Here is a 14,481-nt window from a genome sequence, read left to right on the forward strand (position 1 = left end):
AAATACAGTTTTTAAAATGCCATTTGAAAAGAAAACTGTCCTTGGAGGCCAGTCATTAGGTTGAAATCCTGAGGTTCACTTGCTCCTCAGTTTTGTTGGTTTTTCTGAGACAAGAGCCTCAAGCTGTCGCTCTGGGTAGAGTGATGTGACATCACAGCTCACAGCAACCTCCAACTCCTGGGCTCAAGCGATTCTCCTGCCTTTGCCTCCCAAGTAGCTGGGACTATAGGTGCCCGCCACAACACCCGGCTATTTTTTGGTTGCAGCCATCGTTGTTTGGCGGGTCCGGGCTGGATTCAAACCCACCAGCTCAGGAGTATGTGGCTGGTGCCTTAGCTGCTTGAGCCACAGACACTGAGCCGCTCCTCAGTTTTACGACATTTTGTAAGCTATTTGCCCTCTTTGACCTTCGTGAAAATGGGATTATAGTACTGCCCTCACAAGGGAAGTAACAATATTATATATAAAGCATGTAGCACAGTGCTTAGCACGTAGTAAGTGCTTAATAAACAGCAGCTAATTTTGGTTTAAATGTAGATGATAGTTTCAGATTTGTAAATTACATTGCTTTATGCCTTTCTGATCCTATGTTGGACCTTATCTGACATAATGATTTTTTTTGTTTGTTTATAAGTGAAAATAAACAAAAATACTTGAATTATTTTATGTAACCTAAAATACACAATAAAATAATCAGGTGAGTTTATATTTGTTTTTCTCTCTCACTCTCTTTTTTTTTTTTTTTGTAGAGACAGAGTCTCTCTTTGTCACCCTCGGTAGAGTGCCATGGCATCACACTACTCACAGCAACCTCCAACCCCTGGGCCTAGGTGATTCTCTAGGCCTTTCGAGTAGCTGGAACTACAGGCACCCACCACAATGCCCGGCTTTTTTTTTTTTTTGTGGTTTTTGGCCAGGGCTAGGTTTGAACCCGCCACCTCCGGCATATGGGACTGGCGCCCTACTCCTTGAGCCACAGGCGCCGCCCCCGGCTATTTTTTTTGTTGCAGTTTGGCTGGGGCCAGGTTTGAACCCACCACCCTCAGTACATGAGGCTGGCACACCACCCACTGAGCCATAGGCACCACCCTGTTTTTCTCTTTTTAAAACTATAGGATAATTGCAAGTAATCCACCAAACTCTTTCACTCCCAAAACAAATAAGAGCTGGGAGCATGCAAGTGACAGAAAAATTGGATTGGAAAGGATTAATATTAAAGTTTAGGCTTGGCACCCGAAGCACAGTGGTTACGGCACCAGCCACATATACCGAGGCTGGCGGGTTCCAACCCAGCCAAGCCAGCTAAATAGAAGTGACCTCTGCAACGAAAAATAGCCGGTCATTATGGCAGGCGCCTGTAGTCCCAGCTACTTGGGAAGCTGATGCAACAGAATTGCTTAAGCCCAAGTGTTGGAGGTTGCTGTGAGCTGTGATGCCATGACACTCTACTGAGGGTGACATAGTGAGACTGTCTCAAAAAAAATTAAGTTTAAAGCACTCTCCAAATAGCTAACTGCAAAGGTAGCTTGCCACGTGTGCCAGATAAAAAATGTTAATTTCTTCTTAAATATATATCACTTATTAGGTTGGTGAATTGACAAAATATATTACAGAATTATTAATTGAGGCTCGGCACCTCTAGCTCAGCGGCTAGGGCGCCAGCCATGTACGCCACAGCTGATGGGTTCGAACCCAGCCTGGGCCTGCCAAACAACAATTACAATTACAACCAAAAAAATAGGTAGACGCCTGTAGTCCCAGCTACTGGGACACTGAGGCAAGACAGTCTATTAAGCCTGAGAGTTTGAGGTTGCTGTGAGCTGTGATGCACGGCACTCTACCCAGGGTGACATAGACTCTGTCTGCAAAAAAAAAGGCAAAATTATTGATTGGTTAGAGTGAAAATAGGGAAGATTATTTTTAAAGATAAACTTAAAAATTTATCCATTGGGTGGCGCCTGTGGCTCAGTGAGCAGGGCGTTGGCCCCATATACCAAGGGTAGCGGGTTCAAACCCAGCCCCTGCCGAACTGCAACAAAAAAATAGAACTACAACAAAACAATAGCTGGGCATTGTGGCGGGCGCCTGTAGTCCCAGCTGCTCGGGAGGCTGAGGCAGGAGAATCCCGGAAGCCCAAGAGCTGGAAGTTGCTGTGAGTCCTGTGACGTCATGGCACTCTACATAGGGTGGTAAAGTGAGACTCTGTCTCTACAAAAAAAAAAAAAAAATTATCCATTAATGTTTAAATAATTTGAATAATATAGAGACTTTAGTAAAGAACTATATGGTCCACATAGTACTAGCCACCAACTGCATTCAGATTAAATCAGTCACATTCTTACTAGTCACATTTCAAGTGTTTAGTGTCCACCTGCAGTGATGGCTATGAAAGGCACAGGTATATAGCATTTCCACTATTTTAGTAAATTCTATTAGTGCTGATGTATAGCTCTAAAAAGGATAGAATGATTTCTAAAAATGAGTTTTTTTTGTTTTTGTTTTTGAGAAAGTCTCATTTTATCACCCTCAGTAGAGTGCCATGGCGTCACACAGCTCACAGCAACCTTCAACTCCTGGGCTTAGGCGATTCTCTTGCCTCAGCCTCCCGAGCACCTGAGACCACAGGGGCCCTCACAACGCCTGGCTATTTTTTTGTTGCAGTTTGGCCAGGGCCAGGTTCGAACCCACTGCCCTCTGTATATGGGGCCAGGGCCCTACCCAGTGAGCAACAGGCGCTGCCCTAAAAATGAGTGCTTAATGGGAATTTTTTTTGTTTGTTTGTTTTTTTAAGATATAGAGTCTTGCACTGTCACCTAGTGTGGAGTGCAGTGGCAGGATTATAGTTCAATGTGCCCTCAAAGTACTGGGCTCAAGTGATCTTCCCCAGTAACTAAGCTATAGACACACCATCATAACTTGTTGATTTTTTTTTTGTTAGTGATGTGGTTCTCACTAAGTTGCCCCGTTGGAATAGTTGTTCTTACAGTAATGTTTTCCTCTAACTTGGTGAAGTTAATCATAAGCCATATATTTTGCTCTTGATAAATAATGCTTGCTGCTAATTATAAAGTAAAGTTCTAGCTAAGTGTCAGATTCTGTGTAAATGCTTTACCTTCATTATTCATCCTCTTGTTTCATCCTTATATAAGGAATTCTCAAGGCAGGTACCATTATCTTAATGTTACAAGTGGAAAAATTCAGTTTTGGAGTGATAAATATCCCAGAATAATAGCTAGTAGATGGCTAAGCCAGTATTCTAATCTAGATCTGTCAGACTCTACTGCCCCAATTCTTAAGTCTGTTCCTAACTGCTATAGCCCTTACCATATATTGCACTTCTCCTGTGCTTTCCCTAAAATGATACTATTAATTACATTTGAGAATCTATTATATTCCAGGAGTTTTAAATATATTTCTAAGAATTCTAAGAAATCTGTTAGGTAGCTATTAATCTCCTTCTATAGATTTGAGAACTGAGGCTCAGAGAGAGTTAATTGACTTGAAGCTTGCAGTTGAGAAGGAACCCAAACCTTCTATCTGGAACTGTAATACTGTCCATTATACCAATTGCTTTTTTGATAAACTTTAAGTGGATTTTATATAAATGAAAATGTTTCATATTATTCCTTCCAGAACAATCAGCTAACACTATCTAACTTATACAGATGACCATGATGCCATGATTATTAATAATTTTTATGAATTGACTTATTCAGACTAAATAATCTTCAGAAGGGAAAAAAAGTAAATTATAAATTAAAGAAGATTTTAGATTACTGAATCCCCCAATTAGGTTGCTTTGACTAAAAACAAATGTTTTTTAACATTATATAAACTTTATACTTATTATTTTTAAATGCTTTCATATCTTATGTTTAAAACTTGTGATAGCACCTTCAAGTTTTATTACTTATTTAACCTTTTTCATTAGTATTACTCTAATCTGTTTTAAAAGAATGATTTTTTTTTGGACTTTGTTTTAGGAGGCAGTTCCCATGTTATACTCAGCAGATACTTACGGAGCATTGTAATGAAGTGTGGTTCTGTAAATTCTCTAATGATGGCACTAAACTAGCAACAGGATCAAAAGATACAACAGTTATTATATGGCAAGTTGATCCGGTATGTACTCCAGTTTAGATTATAAAAGGAGGTAATTTTTTTTGAAGTATATATATGTGGGGGTTGGGGGGTGTATATATATGTATATATGAATAGAATTTCTTTTCAAAGAGCATTTTTTGTCATGTTTGTTACATCTTACCTCTTCCTATGTTGTATAGATAATACATGTAAATATTATCACAATTCTTGATATTTGTTACACAGTAGTGACTATGCTAAATAGTATATGTATTATCTAATTTAATCCTCTGAATAGCTCTGTGAGATGCTAACATCTCTTGTGCTCAGATGAGAAAATTGAGATAAAAGTTGAATGCTTTGACTCTCCCAGCTAGTTCAACTCAAATCCAAGAATATTTTGACTCCAGACCCACCACTGTTAACTTTACTGCCAATCTCTCTGTTTTTTAATGGTTGATTTACACAAAAGTTCCATGTCCATTCTGTTACAAGGTAGAAAACACTCATTACTGTTTTGCCTTCTGAAACCCTTCATTGTTTGTATAATGTGTGGATCTTGGGTTAGCCCTCCCCCCTTGACTTCCCAATAATATATGTATGAAAAGTATTATCTTTGGATTTAAAATTCTGAGTTCCCTCTAAAGTCAGAATTGTCTTTGTTTATAACCAGATGACCTCAGATTTGTTGTAGGTAATAAGTATTCTCATTTCTTTCAGCCAATTGAATATTTATCAAGCAATCAAAGAAGTACATGACTCCAAATAGGTTAAGGAGCTATTTTGACTTAGGAGTCAGTCGCCTAAAATCATGAAGTAAATAAACTTATTCTCAACTTTAGAATTAAAATTCGATATTAGCCCAGGATAAAGTTTGGGCTCCTATGTTGAAAAAAATAGAGAAAAGGAGCCATAGATGGAAATAATTTTTAAAAGAAGAGAATCAAATTTGAGAGCATACAGCAGTTCTTGCATACCTGCAATATGCTGTGAATCATGAAAGGTAAATAAGATACATTCTTTGCTATAAAGCAGGGGTTCTTTACTTTTTTTTTTTTTTTTTTTTTTTTTGACAATGTACCCCTTTGAAAGTCTGGCAAACCTGTGGACTATTTCTCACAATGTTTTTTGGTAGTGGGGGTTGTGTTTTTTGTGGGTTTGTTTGAGGCAGGGTCTCACTCTGTCACCCAGGCTGGAGTATAGTCGTGTCATCATAGCTCACAGTAACCTCAAACTTATCCAGTCAAGCAATCTTCCTGCCTTAGCCTATAGTGTAGCTACATGCCACACCACTCAGATAATTTTTCTATTTTTTGTAGAGACAGGGTTTTACCATAGTGCCCACATTGGTTTCTAACTCCTGGCCTCAAGCTATCCTCCCAAAGTGGTAAGATTACAAGTGTGAGCCATTATACCTGGCTAGAAGAATGTTTTTGTATGCATAAACTAAAACACATAGCAAGCCCAAATATATATTATATATTAATTACTAAGGAAACTCAATTATATTGAAATGTAGTTATCAACACAGTATAAAAACATTTTACTGCTTTATTAACATATTAAATAATTCTAGCTCCAAATAAAACTATCAGAATTTTGAAGTAGTGATGAGTATAAGTATTGCTTCAAGGTATTTGCAACAACTGTAATATGATGTGAAAGGATTTGCTATTCCTATCGTTCAGAAATATCTAATACTTCCCAATTTAATATTTATAGTACCTAATATACTTTCTGCTACTGCCTAATATGTGTAACTACCTGATACGGTATACTAATATGTCTAATACATCTCTACTACCTTGTTGCATTCAAGGTTGAAGGAAATACTGAATTTCAGGCTGTAGTTAATGAAAATATTATAGATATGTACCTTTTTCCTGTTTAAGTTGAAGGACCCTTCATTCTCTCCTTGAACCCTTCTTGTAGTTCGCAAATTAAGAATCCATGTGAAAGGAATATACAGTTTTGAAAGGAAAGTAAAATGCTATAAAATAAGCATCATACTATATATTATGAAAGCACAAAGGAGTTCAAAGGTGGGAGTACCCTATTAGAGCTTTATTGTGCATAACAAATAGTTTTTCCTTTAGGAAGACTTCCTTCCATTTAGGAAGAGGAAACATCTCCTTCACTCCCATCCCCGTCCAAAATAATAAATAAGAGAATAGAATAACTAATGGCAAAGAGTGAGAAGTAATACTAGAAAAAGAGGCCAGATGTGGTGGCTCATATGTATAACCCTACCACTTTGGGAAGCCAAGGCAGGAGGATCACTTGAGTCCGTAAGTTTGAGACCAGCCTGAGCAACATAGCACAACCCTATCTCTACAAAAGAAAAGTCAAATTAGTGGGATATGGTGGTGTGTGCCTGTCGTTCCAGTTAACAAGGGAGGCTAGGGCAGCGCCTGTGGCTCAGTCAGTAAGGCGCCGGCCCCATAGACCAAGGGTGGCGGGTTCAAACCCGGCCCCAGCTGAACTGCAACCAAAAAATAGCTGGGTGTTGTGGCGGGCGCCTGTAGTCCCAGCTACTCGGGAGGCTGAGGCAAGAGAATCGCTTAAGCCCAGGAGTTGGAGGTTGCTGTGAGCTGTGTGATGTCATGGCACTCTAACCGAGGGCCATAAAGTGAGACTCTGTCTCTACAAAAAAAAAAAAAAAAAAAAAAAAACAAGGGAGGCTAATGTGGGAAGATCACCTGAGCCCAGGAGTTGGAGGCTGCGGGAAGCTTGATCACACCACTAAATTCAAGCGTGAGCAGCAGAGCAAAAACTTCATCTCTAAAATTAAAATTTTTTTAAATTAAAAAACAGTAGAGAAGGAGTTTGGGATCAAATTATGGCCTTTTAAATACTATTCTAAGGAGTTGTATTTTCCATTTAACAGTCATTTGCAAGGTAGTTGAAAGGAAATCAACAATATCAAAACTCTGTTTTATTAAGTTTTTTCCTAGCAGCAATGTGTAAGAATCTTCCTTCATTTGGCCAGTATTTATAAGCATCTTCTAACCCAGGTCTTTTGCTATAGACACACTGAACACATGATAATTATTGTAATCACTCTGTAATGAGAGCTGTGGAAGCTCATAGGTGATGAGACTGAAAAGCTAGGGAATGTAAGAAAAGTAAGTCTTAGGAGAAGTAAAAAGTTAGGCAAAATTAGTTAGGAATGGTCCTGGGGTGAAAAAGAAAAAACATGGCTTGGCATTTGGGTGTTTGGGGAAAGAGTTTTTGGTAACTTGGGGTTAAAGTTAATTAAGTTAGTAGCATCCAGATCAAGGAAGATCTTTCATATATTTTGCTAAAGCAGAATGAAATATATGTTACAGGTAAAGGGCTATTGTGGCCAAATTAGCTTAGGTAATGCAGAGTTCATTACATCATAATCATAATCTGAAATATATAAAAGTTGTAATTATTTTTTGAAACAGGGTCTTGCTCTGTCACCCAGGCTAGAGTGCAGTTGCATGATCATAGCTAACTGCAGCTTCAAATTCATGGGTTCAAAGGATCCTCCTCCCCAGCCTCCCCAGTAACTGGGACTATAACCTGCACCACCAAACTTGGCTAATTTCTTCTTGTTGCTGAGACAAGTTCTCACTCTGTTGTCTAGGCTAGAATGCTGTAATGTCACATCAGCTTAGCTCACAACCTCAAACTTTTGGGTTCAAGTGATCCTCCTGCCTCATCCTCCCAAGTAACTGAGACTACAGGCACTCGCCACAACGCCTGACTAACTTTTCTATTTTTAGTAGAGCCTGGGTCTTGCTCTTGCTCAGGCTTGTCTCAAACTCCTGAGCTCAAGTGATCCGCTTGTGTTGTCCTCCTAGAGTGCTGGGATTACAGGTGTGAGCTACTGTACCAGCCTATAGAGCAGTGGTTCTCAACCTTCCTAATATCTCAACCCTTTAATACAGGTACTCATGTTGTGGTGACCCCCAAACATAAAATTATTTTCATTGCTACTTCATAACTGTAATTTTGCTACTGTTATGAATTGTAATGTAAATACCTGATATGCGGTATGTATTTTCTTTTTTTTTTTTTGAGGTTTAAATTATGATTTAATAAAAATACAGGAAAAAAAATTAGATAGAAAGGTTTAGTGGCCTTGAAGCGGTATGTATTTTCATTGTTACAAAGGGATTGCGACCCACAGCTTGAGAACCGCTGCTATAGAGGGTTTTAGAGACCATAATTTTTAGATACATATACTATAGTGAGTCCCCTTGGACTTCTTAACCCTTTTGATATGATAGTATTTTTGTTATGTCAAATACTATTTACAAAAATTTTAAGACAGAATGTGTTCTTTTTGAATGTGTTAATAATATGGATAGAAAAAAAGAGGACAGACATGGTGGCTCACACCTGTAATCCTAGCACTGAAAGATTGAGGCAGGGCAATCTCTTGAGACTAGGGCCACATAGCCAGACCCCATATGTAAAAAAAATAAGAAGAATCGACTGGGTATAGTGGTGCACATCTATAGTCCTACCTACTTGGGAGGCTGAGGCAAGAGGAATTCTTAAGCCCAGGAGTTTGAGGCTACTGTTAGCTGTGATTGTGTGCCACTGCTCTCTAGGCAGGGCAACAGGGCAAAACTCTTGTCTTAAAAAAAAAAAAAAAAATAGACTGCATAAGAGAGTCTTCAAATGGTATGATTTCATCGTCTATTTTCTTTCAATAATTTTTCGCATCTTTGCCCCCAAAATGAATTTTACCCATTGCCCCCAGAAATTCACATGGACTCCACAAACATGGTATTTCCACTTTGAAAGAATTAATATAAAGGTACAGTGGTACTTGGGAAGATATATATGTATCATTAATATCTTTGTTTTCAACTTTTATAGGATTTTTTTAAGTTGAAATGCATGAAACAAGTAGTTTTTAAGTTAAATATTTCTAAATGCATTCTCTTCAGTTTAGGAGCATATTTTTGTGTTGATCTAGAATACAAGATCTGGGCCTTTATTGCAATAATGGGGCTCCATTTGTTGTCTGTGGTAAACATCTTGCTCTTAATTCTGTAAACTTATCTTCTCTTTCTCAATAAACTTTGTTTTAAAAAAATAGAATACAAGATCTATGAATGAAAGTTTGTTCCTGGAAGATCTTGAGCTAGTTCAAGAGAAGAAAAATTCAGAAAGATTTGACTAACTTGGTAAATTGAGCTTTTGACCCAATGATACTACTGATCTAACAGATACCTCATGCCTATTCTCCCATTCTGAAAGAAAAATCAGAAGTACTTACGTTGTTAACTATTTAATTTTGTCAAACAGTGAACACGAACTAGATAATTTTATGGATGATAAAGTTAGAGCGTGAAGAGGGCAGAGGTAATACAGTAAACACAATCCATTTCTCAGTGACATTTGTAGGGGGAATCTCCAAGGTATTTTTATCAAAGTAGGTCCAGACTCGTTTCTCACAGTTTATAGGTCATCACCGTTGGAATTTATTTTGCCTTTGGAGCAAAGCTGAACTCAGTCTTCAGACTGTAGACTAAAACTTACTGTTTCTTTCTACCTGTTTTTTCTGACCAAAGTCTTACCTCCTCTGTAAATATCCATTGACTTCCTCTAAACCTGAAATCTGGAAATTATTTTTGAACATTTCTTACTACATTCTGTTGTGTTACTTTTATCTCCAAAGTGTCTTTTGCTAGGACTTCTTTCAGTCATTTAACTTTAGGTCCTCATTTCTAGGAAACTGTAACTTAACCTCGGCTGCTGCATTGACTAGTTACAAATTTCCTTACCCTATGTGTTTTCCTTCTGATTCATTTTCCAGATTGTTACCCTGGTTTTCTCCCTAGAGCCAAAATCACTATATATGTCATATATGTAATATATATAAAATATTTTCTCTAGTTTAAATTTTTAAGTGGCTTTTCACCCACAGGATAAGATTTGACCCCTTATTCTAAAACAAATATGTCAACTCTTCCAGCCTAGTCACTTGCTGTCCACATTTACATTTTACAGTTCAGCCTGCATTGCCTACAGTATGGGCTTTAGCGTTAGGCAGGCCAGATTCAAATCCCCACTATAACATAAACAGGCTTGTTTTTAATCTTTCTTTTTTTTTTTTTTTTTTTTTTTTTTGTAGAGACAGAGTCTCACTGTACCGCCCTCGGGCAGGGTGCCGTGGTGTCACATGGCTCACAGCAACCTCTAACTCTTGGGCTTATGCGATTCTCTTGCCTCAGCCTCCCGAGCAGCTGGGACTACAGGCGCACGCACCACAACGCCCGGCTATTTTTCTGTTGCAGTTTGGCCGGGGCTGGGTCCGAACCCGCCACCTTCGGCATATGGGGCCGGCGCCTTACTCACTGAGCCACAGGCGCCACCCATTGTTTTTAATCTTTCTATACCTCACTTTCCTTCCCTATAATACAGAGGAGAGAGTAATAACCTACCTCTTAGATTTATGAGAGTTAAATAAGATTGTTCATGAATAGCACTAATATTGATTAGCATTAAGTAAGTCGTGGCTTTGCTGGTGAGAATGTAAAATGGTACAACTGGAAAACGGTTTGGTAGTTCGTCAAACTGTAAAACAATTAGCATATGACCCAGAAATTCCACTGTGTATAATAACCAAGAGAAATAAAAACATATGTTCATGTAAAAACTCATACATATTCATAGCAGCATTATTCATAAGAGCCAATAAGTAGGGGCGGCGCCTGTGGCTCAGTCGGTAAGGCGCCGGCCCCATATACCGAGGGTGGCGGGTTCAAACCCGGCCCCGGCCAAACTGCAACCAAAAAATAGCCGGGCGTTGTGGCGGGCGCCTGTAGTCCCAGCTACTCGGGAGGCTGAGGCAAGAGAATCACTTACGCCCAGGAGTTGGAGGTTGCTGTGAGCTGTGTGACGCCACAGTACTCTACCGAGGGCCATAAAGTGAGACTCTGTCTCTACAAAAAAAAAAAAAAGAGCCAATAAGTAGAAACAATCCAAATGTTCGTCAACTGATGAATGGATGAACAAAATACAGTATATCTGTAAAATGGTGTATTATTCATCAATAAAAAGGAATGAAATACTGATACATTCTATGACATGGATGAACCGTGGAAACATTATGCTAAGTAGAAGAAACCAGTTAACAAGTATCATGTATAATTCCATTTATATGAAATGACATGAATAGGCAAATCCATAGAGATAGGAAATAGTGTTCGCCAGAGTCTGCAAGAAGGGAGGATGAGGACTGCTAATTGGTATGGGGCTTCTTTTGGGGATAATGAAAATGTTCTAAAATAAGATAGTAGTAATACTTATACAACTCTGAATATACTAAAACCACTGAATTGTACATTTTAAAAGTATGAATTTTATGTAAGTTATATCTCAATATGGTTGTTAAAAATAAGAGGTAAGCCAGGTGCAGTCCTAGCACTCTGGGAGGTGTAAGTGGGTGGATTGCCTGAGCTCAGGAGTTCTAGACCAGCCTGAGAAAGAGCAAGACTCCATCTCTAAAAATAGCCAGGCTTTGTGGCGGGCACCTGTAGTCCCAGCTACTCAGGAGACTGAAGCAAGACAATTACTTGAGCCCAAGAGTTTGAAGTTACTGTGAGCTATGACACCATGGCACTCTACCGAACATGACAAAATGAGACTTTGTGTCAAAAGAATAAATAAATAAAAATAGTTCTTATTATATCCATTTGTTTTCAGTTCCCTTGAAAGCTTCCTAAAGGCAAATTCTGTGTCATCTTTATTTTCATCCAGCACATGATGCCTTGTGTAGATTCTTTTTTTATTTTGTTTTTCAGACAGAGTCTGACTTTGTCGCCCTCAGTAGAGTGCTATGGCATCATAGCTCATAGCAACCTCACACTCTTGAGCTTAAGTGATCCTCTTGCCTCAGCCTCCCAAGTAGCTGGGACTACAAGCACCCAACATAACACCCAGCTGTTTTTAGAGACAAGGTCTCATTCTGGCTTAGGTTGGTCTGGAACCTGTGAACTCAGGCAGTCCACCCACCTTGGCCTCCCAGGGTGCTAGGGTTATAGGTGTGAGCCACCTTGCCCAGCCATGTATAGTAGCTTCTCTCTTTTTTTTTTTTTTTTTTTTTGAGACAGAGCCTTAAACTGACACCCCCAGTAGGCGCTGTGGCATCACTGCTCACAGCAACCTCCAACTCCTGGGCTCAAGTGATTGTCCTGCCTCTGCCTCCCAAGTAGCTGGGACTACAGGCGCCTGCCACAATGCCCAGCTATTTTTTGGTTGCAGCCATCATTGTTGTTTGGCAGGCAGGGCTGGATTCGAACCTGCCAGCTCAGGTGTATGTGGCTGACGCCTTAGCCTCTTGAGCTACAGGCGCCGAGCCAGTAGCTTCTTAATAGATGTTGCAGTGTGAATAAGTCTTTCTGAAGCAAGCTGTTAGAGCTTAAGTGGGGGAGAAAGTGGTGTGAAAATTTCCTCAGATTGTATTATTGAAGTACATCTTTGCAGCTATTTATGTTCTTTTAGAGATAGAATTTAACTGAATTGTCTGTTTTCCCTCCTAGGATACACACCTGCTAAAACTGCTTAAAACATTAGAAGGACATGCTTATGGTGTTTCTTATATTGCATGGAGTCCAGATGACAACTATCTTGTTGCATGTGGCCCAGATGACTGCTCTGAGCTTTGGCTTTGGAATGTACAAGTGAGCGAGTTCCATCCTTGGTTTAGCCTTTTAAGTACAACAAAGTTGTAATGCTTATATTCATTATAACTTTATCCTTGGTTTATAGAACAGATCCATTAATCCTAAATTACTTTGGTGTATTTCTTAGAAAAGATAGCTTTGAGTGGAACCCAAGTCTTCAGATTTATAAATTTAAATATTATGCTAAATAATAGTTTTTGAAAGAATGATCAGTGAGCATTTTCAGGATATTTTGCTTTGTCTCGTGGAACTTTTACTATTTACTGCAGTGTCTCAAACATGAGTTTGTGTTTGTTTCAGTTTTACGATTGTGTACTAAACTTAAGCTTTCAATTGTAAAATATTGGTATTAAACCAAATTTTCCATTCTAATAGTAGCAGATGTACCATCTCCTCACCTATCTTTGATATTCTTCTTTATTTTTCTTTTTTGAGACAGTCTCCCTAAAGCCCTCGATAATGTACTGTGGTGTCACAGCTCACAGCAACCTAAAACACTTAGGCTCAAGCGATTACTCTTGCCTCAGCAGGCGCCTGCCACAACGCCCAGCTATTTTTTGGTTGTAGTTGTCATTGTTGTTTTTAGCAGATCTGGGCTGGGTTTGAACCCACTGGCCTCGGTGTATGTGGATAGCTCCCTAGCCACTGAGTGGCTCCCTACAGTAAGCTACAGGCACTGAGCTTATATTTGATATTCTAAGCAAGCCTTTTTTTTTTTTTTTCTGGAGACAGAGCCTCAAGCTGTTGCCTTGGGTAGAGTACTATGACATCATAGCTCACAGCAACCTCATACTCTTGGGCTCAAGTGACACTCTTGCCTCAGTTTTGCTATTTTTAGTAGGGACGGGGGTCTCACTTTTGCTCAGGCTGGTCTTGAACTCCTGAGCTCAAGCAGTTTACCCGCCTTGGACTCCCAGAGTGCTAGGATTACAGGCTTAATCCACTGTGCCCGGCCTCTAAGCAAGCTTGATGAAACTAAATCATGTTCCCAGTTCTTATTTTTAAGGGATTTATTACTATTGTAAATGAAAACTTGAATTTTCTCCAAAGTCCCAATTTAGGAAAATTCAGCATTAGGTTCAGTCCATCATTTTGCAGATCATGTTTTAGAAATCTTATAGTTATCATTTTTTTTAATTTCCATGCATAAGCTGACTGTTTAGGTGATTTTTTTGTTTGTTTTATTGTTGCTGTTTTTTTGTTTGTTTTGTTTTGTTTGAGACAGAGTCTCACTTTGTCGCCCACGGTGGAGTGCCATGGCATCACAGCTCACAACAATCTCCAGCTCTTGGGCTTAGGCATTTCTCTTGCCTCAGCCTCCTGAGTAGCTGGGACCACAGGTGCCTGCCACAACGCCCAGTCGTTGCTGTTTTTTTAACGCCTAGGCAAAGAAATGGTCCTAGGATATAAAAAATATAATTTGATGGGATAAGATTTTAAGTTAAGAGTGTTTCAACAAGAGTGAAAGTAAAGCTCCATAGAAGTTTCTCGAGTAGGCTCGGTGCCCGTACCTCAGTGGTTAGGGTGCTGGCCACATGCCCTGGGGCTGGTGGGTTTGAACCCAGCCAGGGCCTGCTAAACGACAGTGATGACTACAACAAAAAACTAGCTGGATGATGTGTCAGGTGCCTGTAGTCCCAGCTACTGGGAGTCTGAGTCAAGAGAATTGCTTAAGCCCAAGAGTGAAGTTGCTGTGAGCTATGATGCCACCACACTCTACTGAGGG

At 39.4% G+C, this 14,481-nt stretch overlaps 1 protein-coding gene across 4 annotated transcripts in view; it reads left to right on the forward strand.

Moving 5' to 3' along the window:
* WDR26 (WD repeat domain 26) overlaps positions 1 to 14,481 on the forward strand; it is a 56,905-nt gene that overhangs the window by 21,017 nt on the left and 21,407 nt on the right. For all 4 annotated transcript variants that reach the window (XM_053605352.1, XM_053605353.1, XM_053605355.1 and 1 more), the window contains exons 7-8: positions 3,984 to 4,122; positions 12,612 to 12,752. In XM_053605352.1, the coding sequence (XP_053461327.1) occupies positions 3,984 to 4,122; positions 12,612 to 12,752 (280 nt within the window). The remainder of the gene's footprint in view (positions 1 to 3,983; positions 4,123 to 12,611; positions 12,753 to 14,481) is intronic.

This window comes from Nycticebus coucang, chromosome 10 (genome assembly GCF_027406575.1).
Source record: "Nycticebus coucang isolate mNycCou1 chromosome 10, mNycCou1.pri, whole genome shotgun sequence".
NCBI lineage: Eukaryota > Metazoa > Chordata > Mammalia > Primates > Lorisidae > Nycticebus > Nycticebus coucang.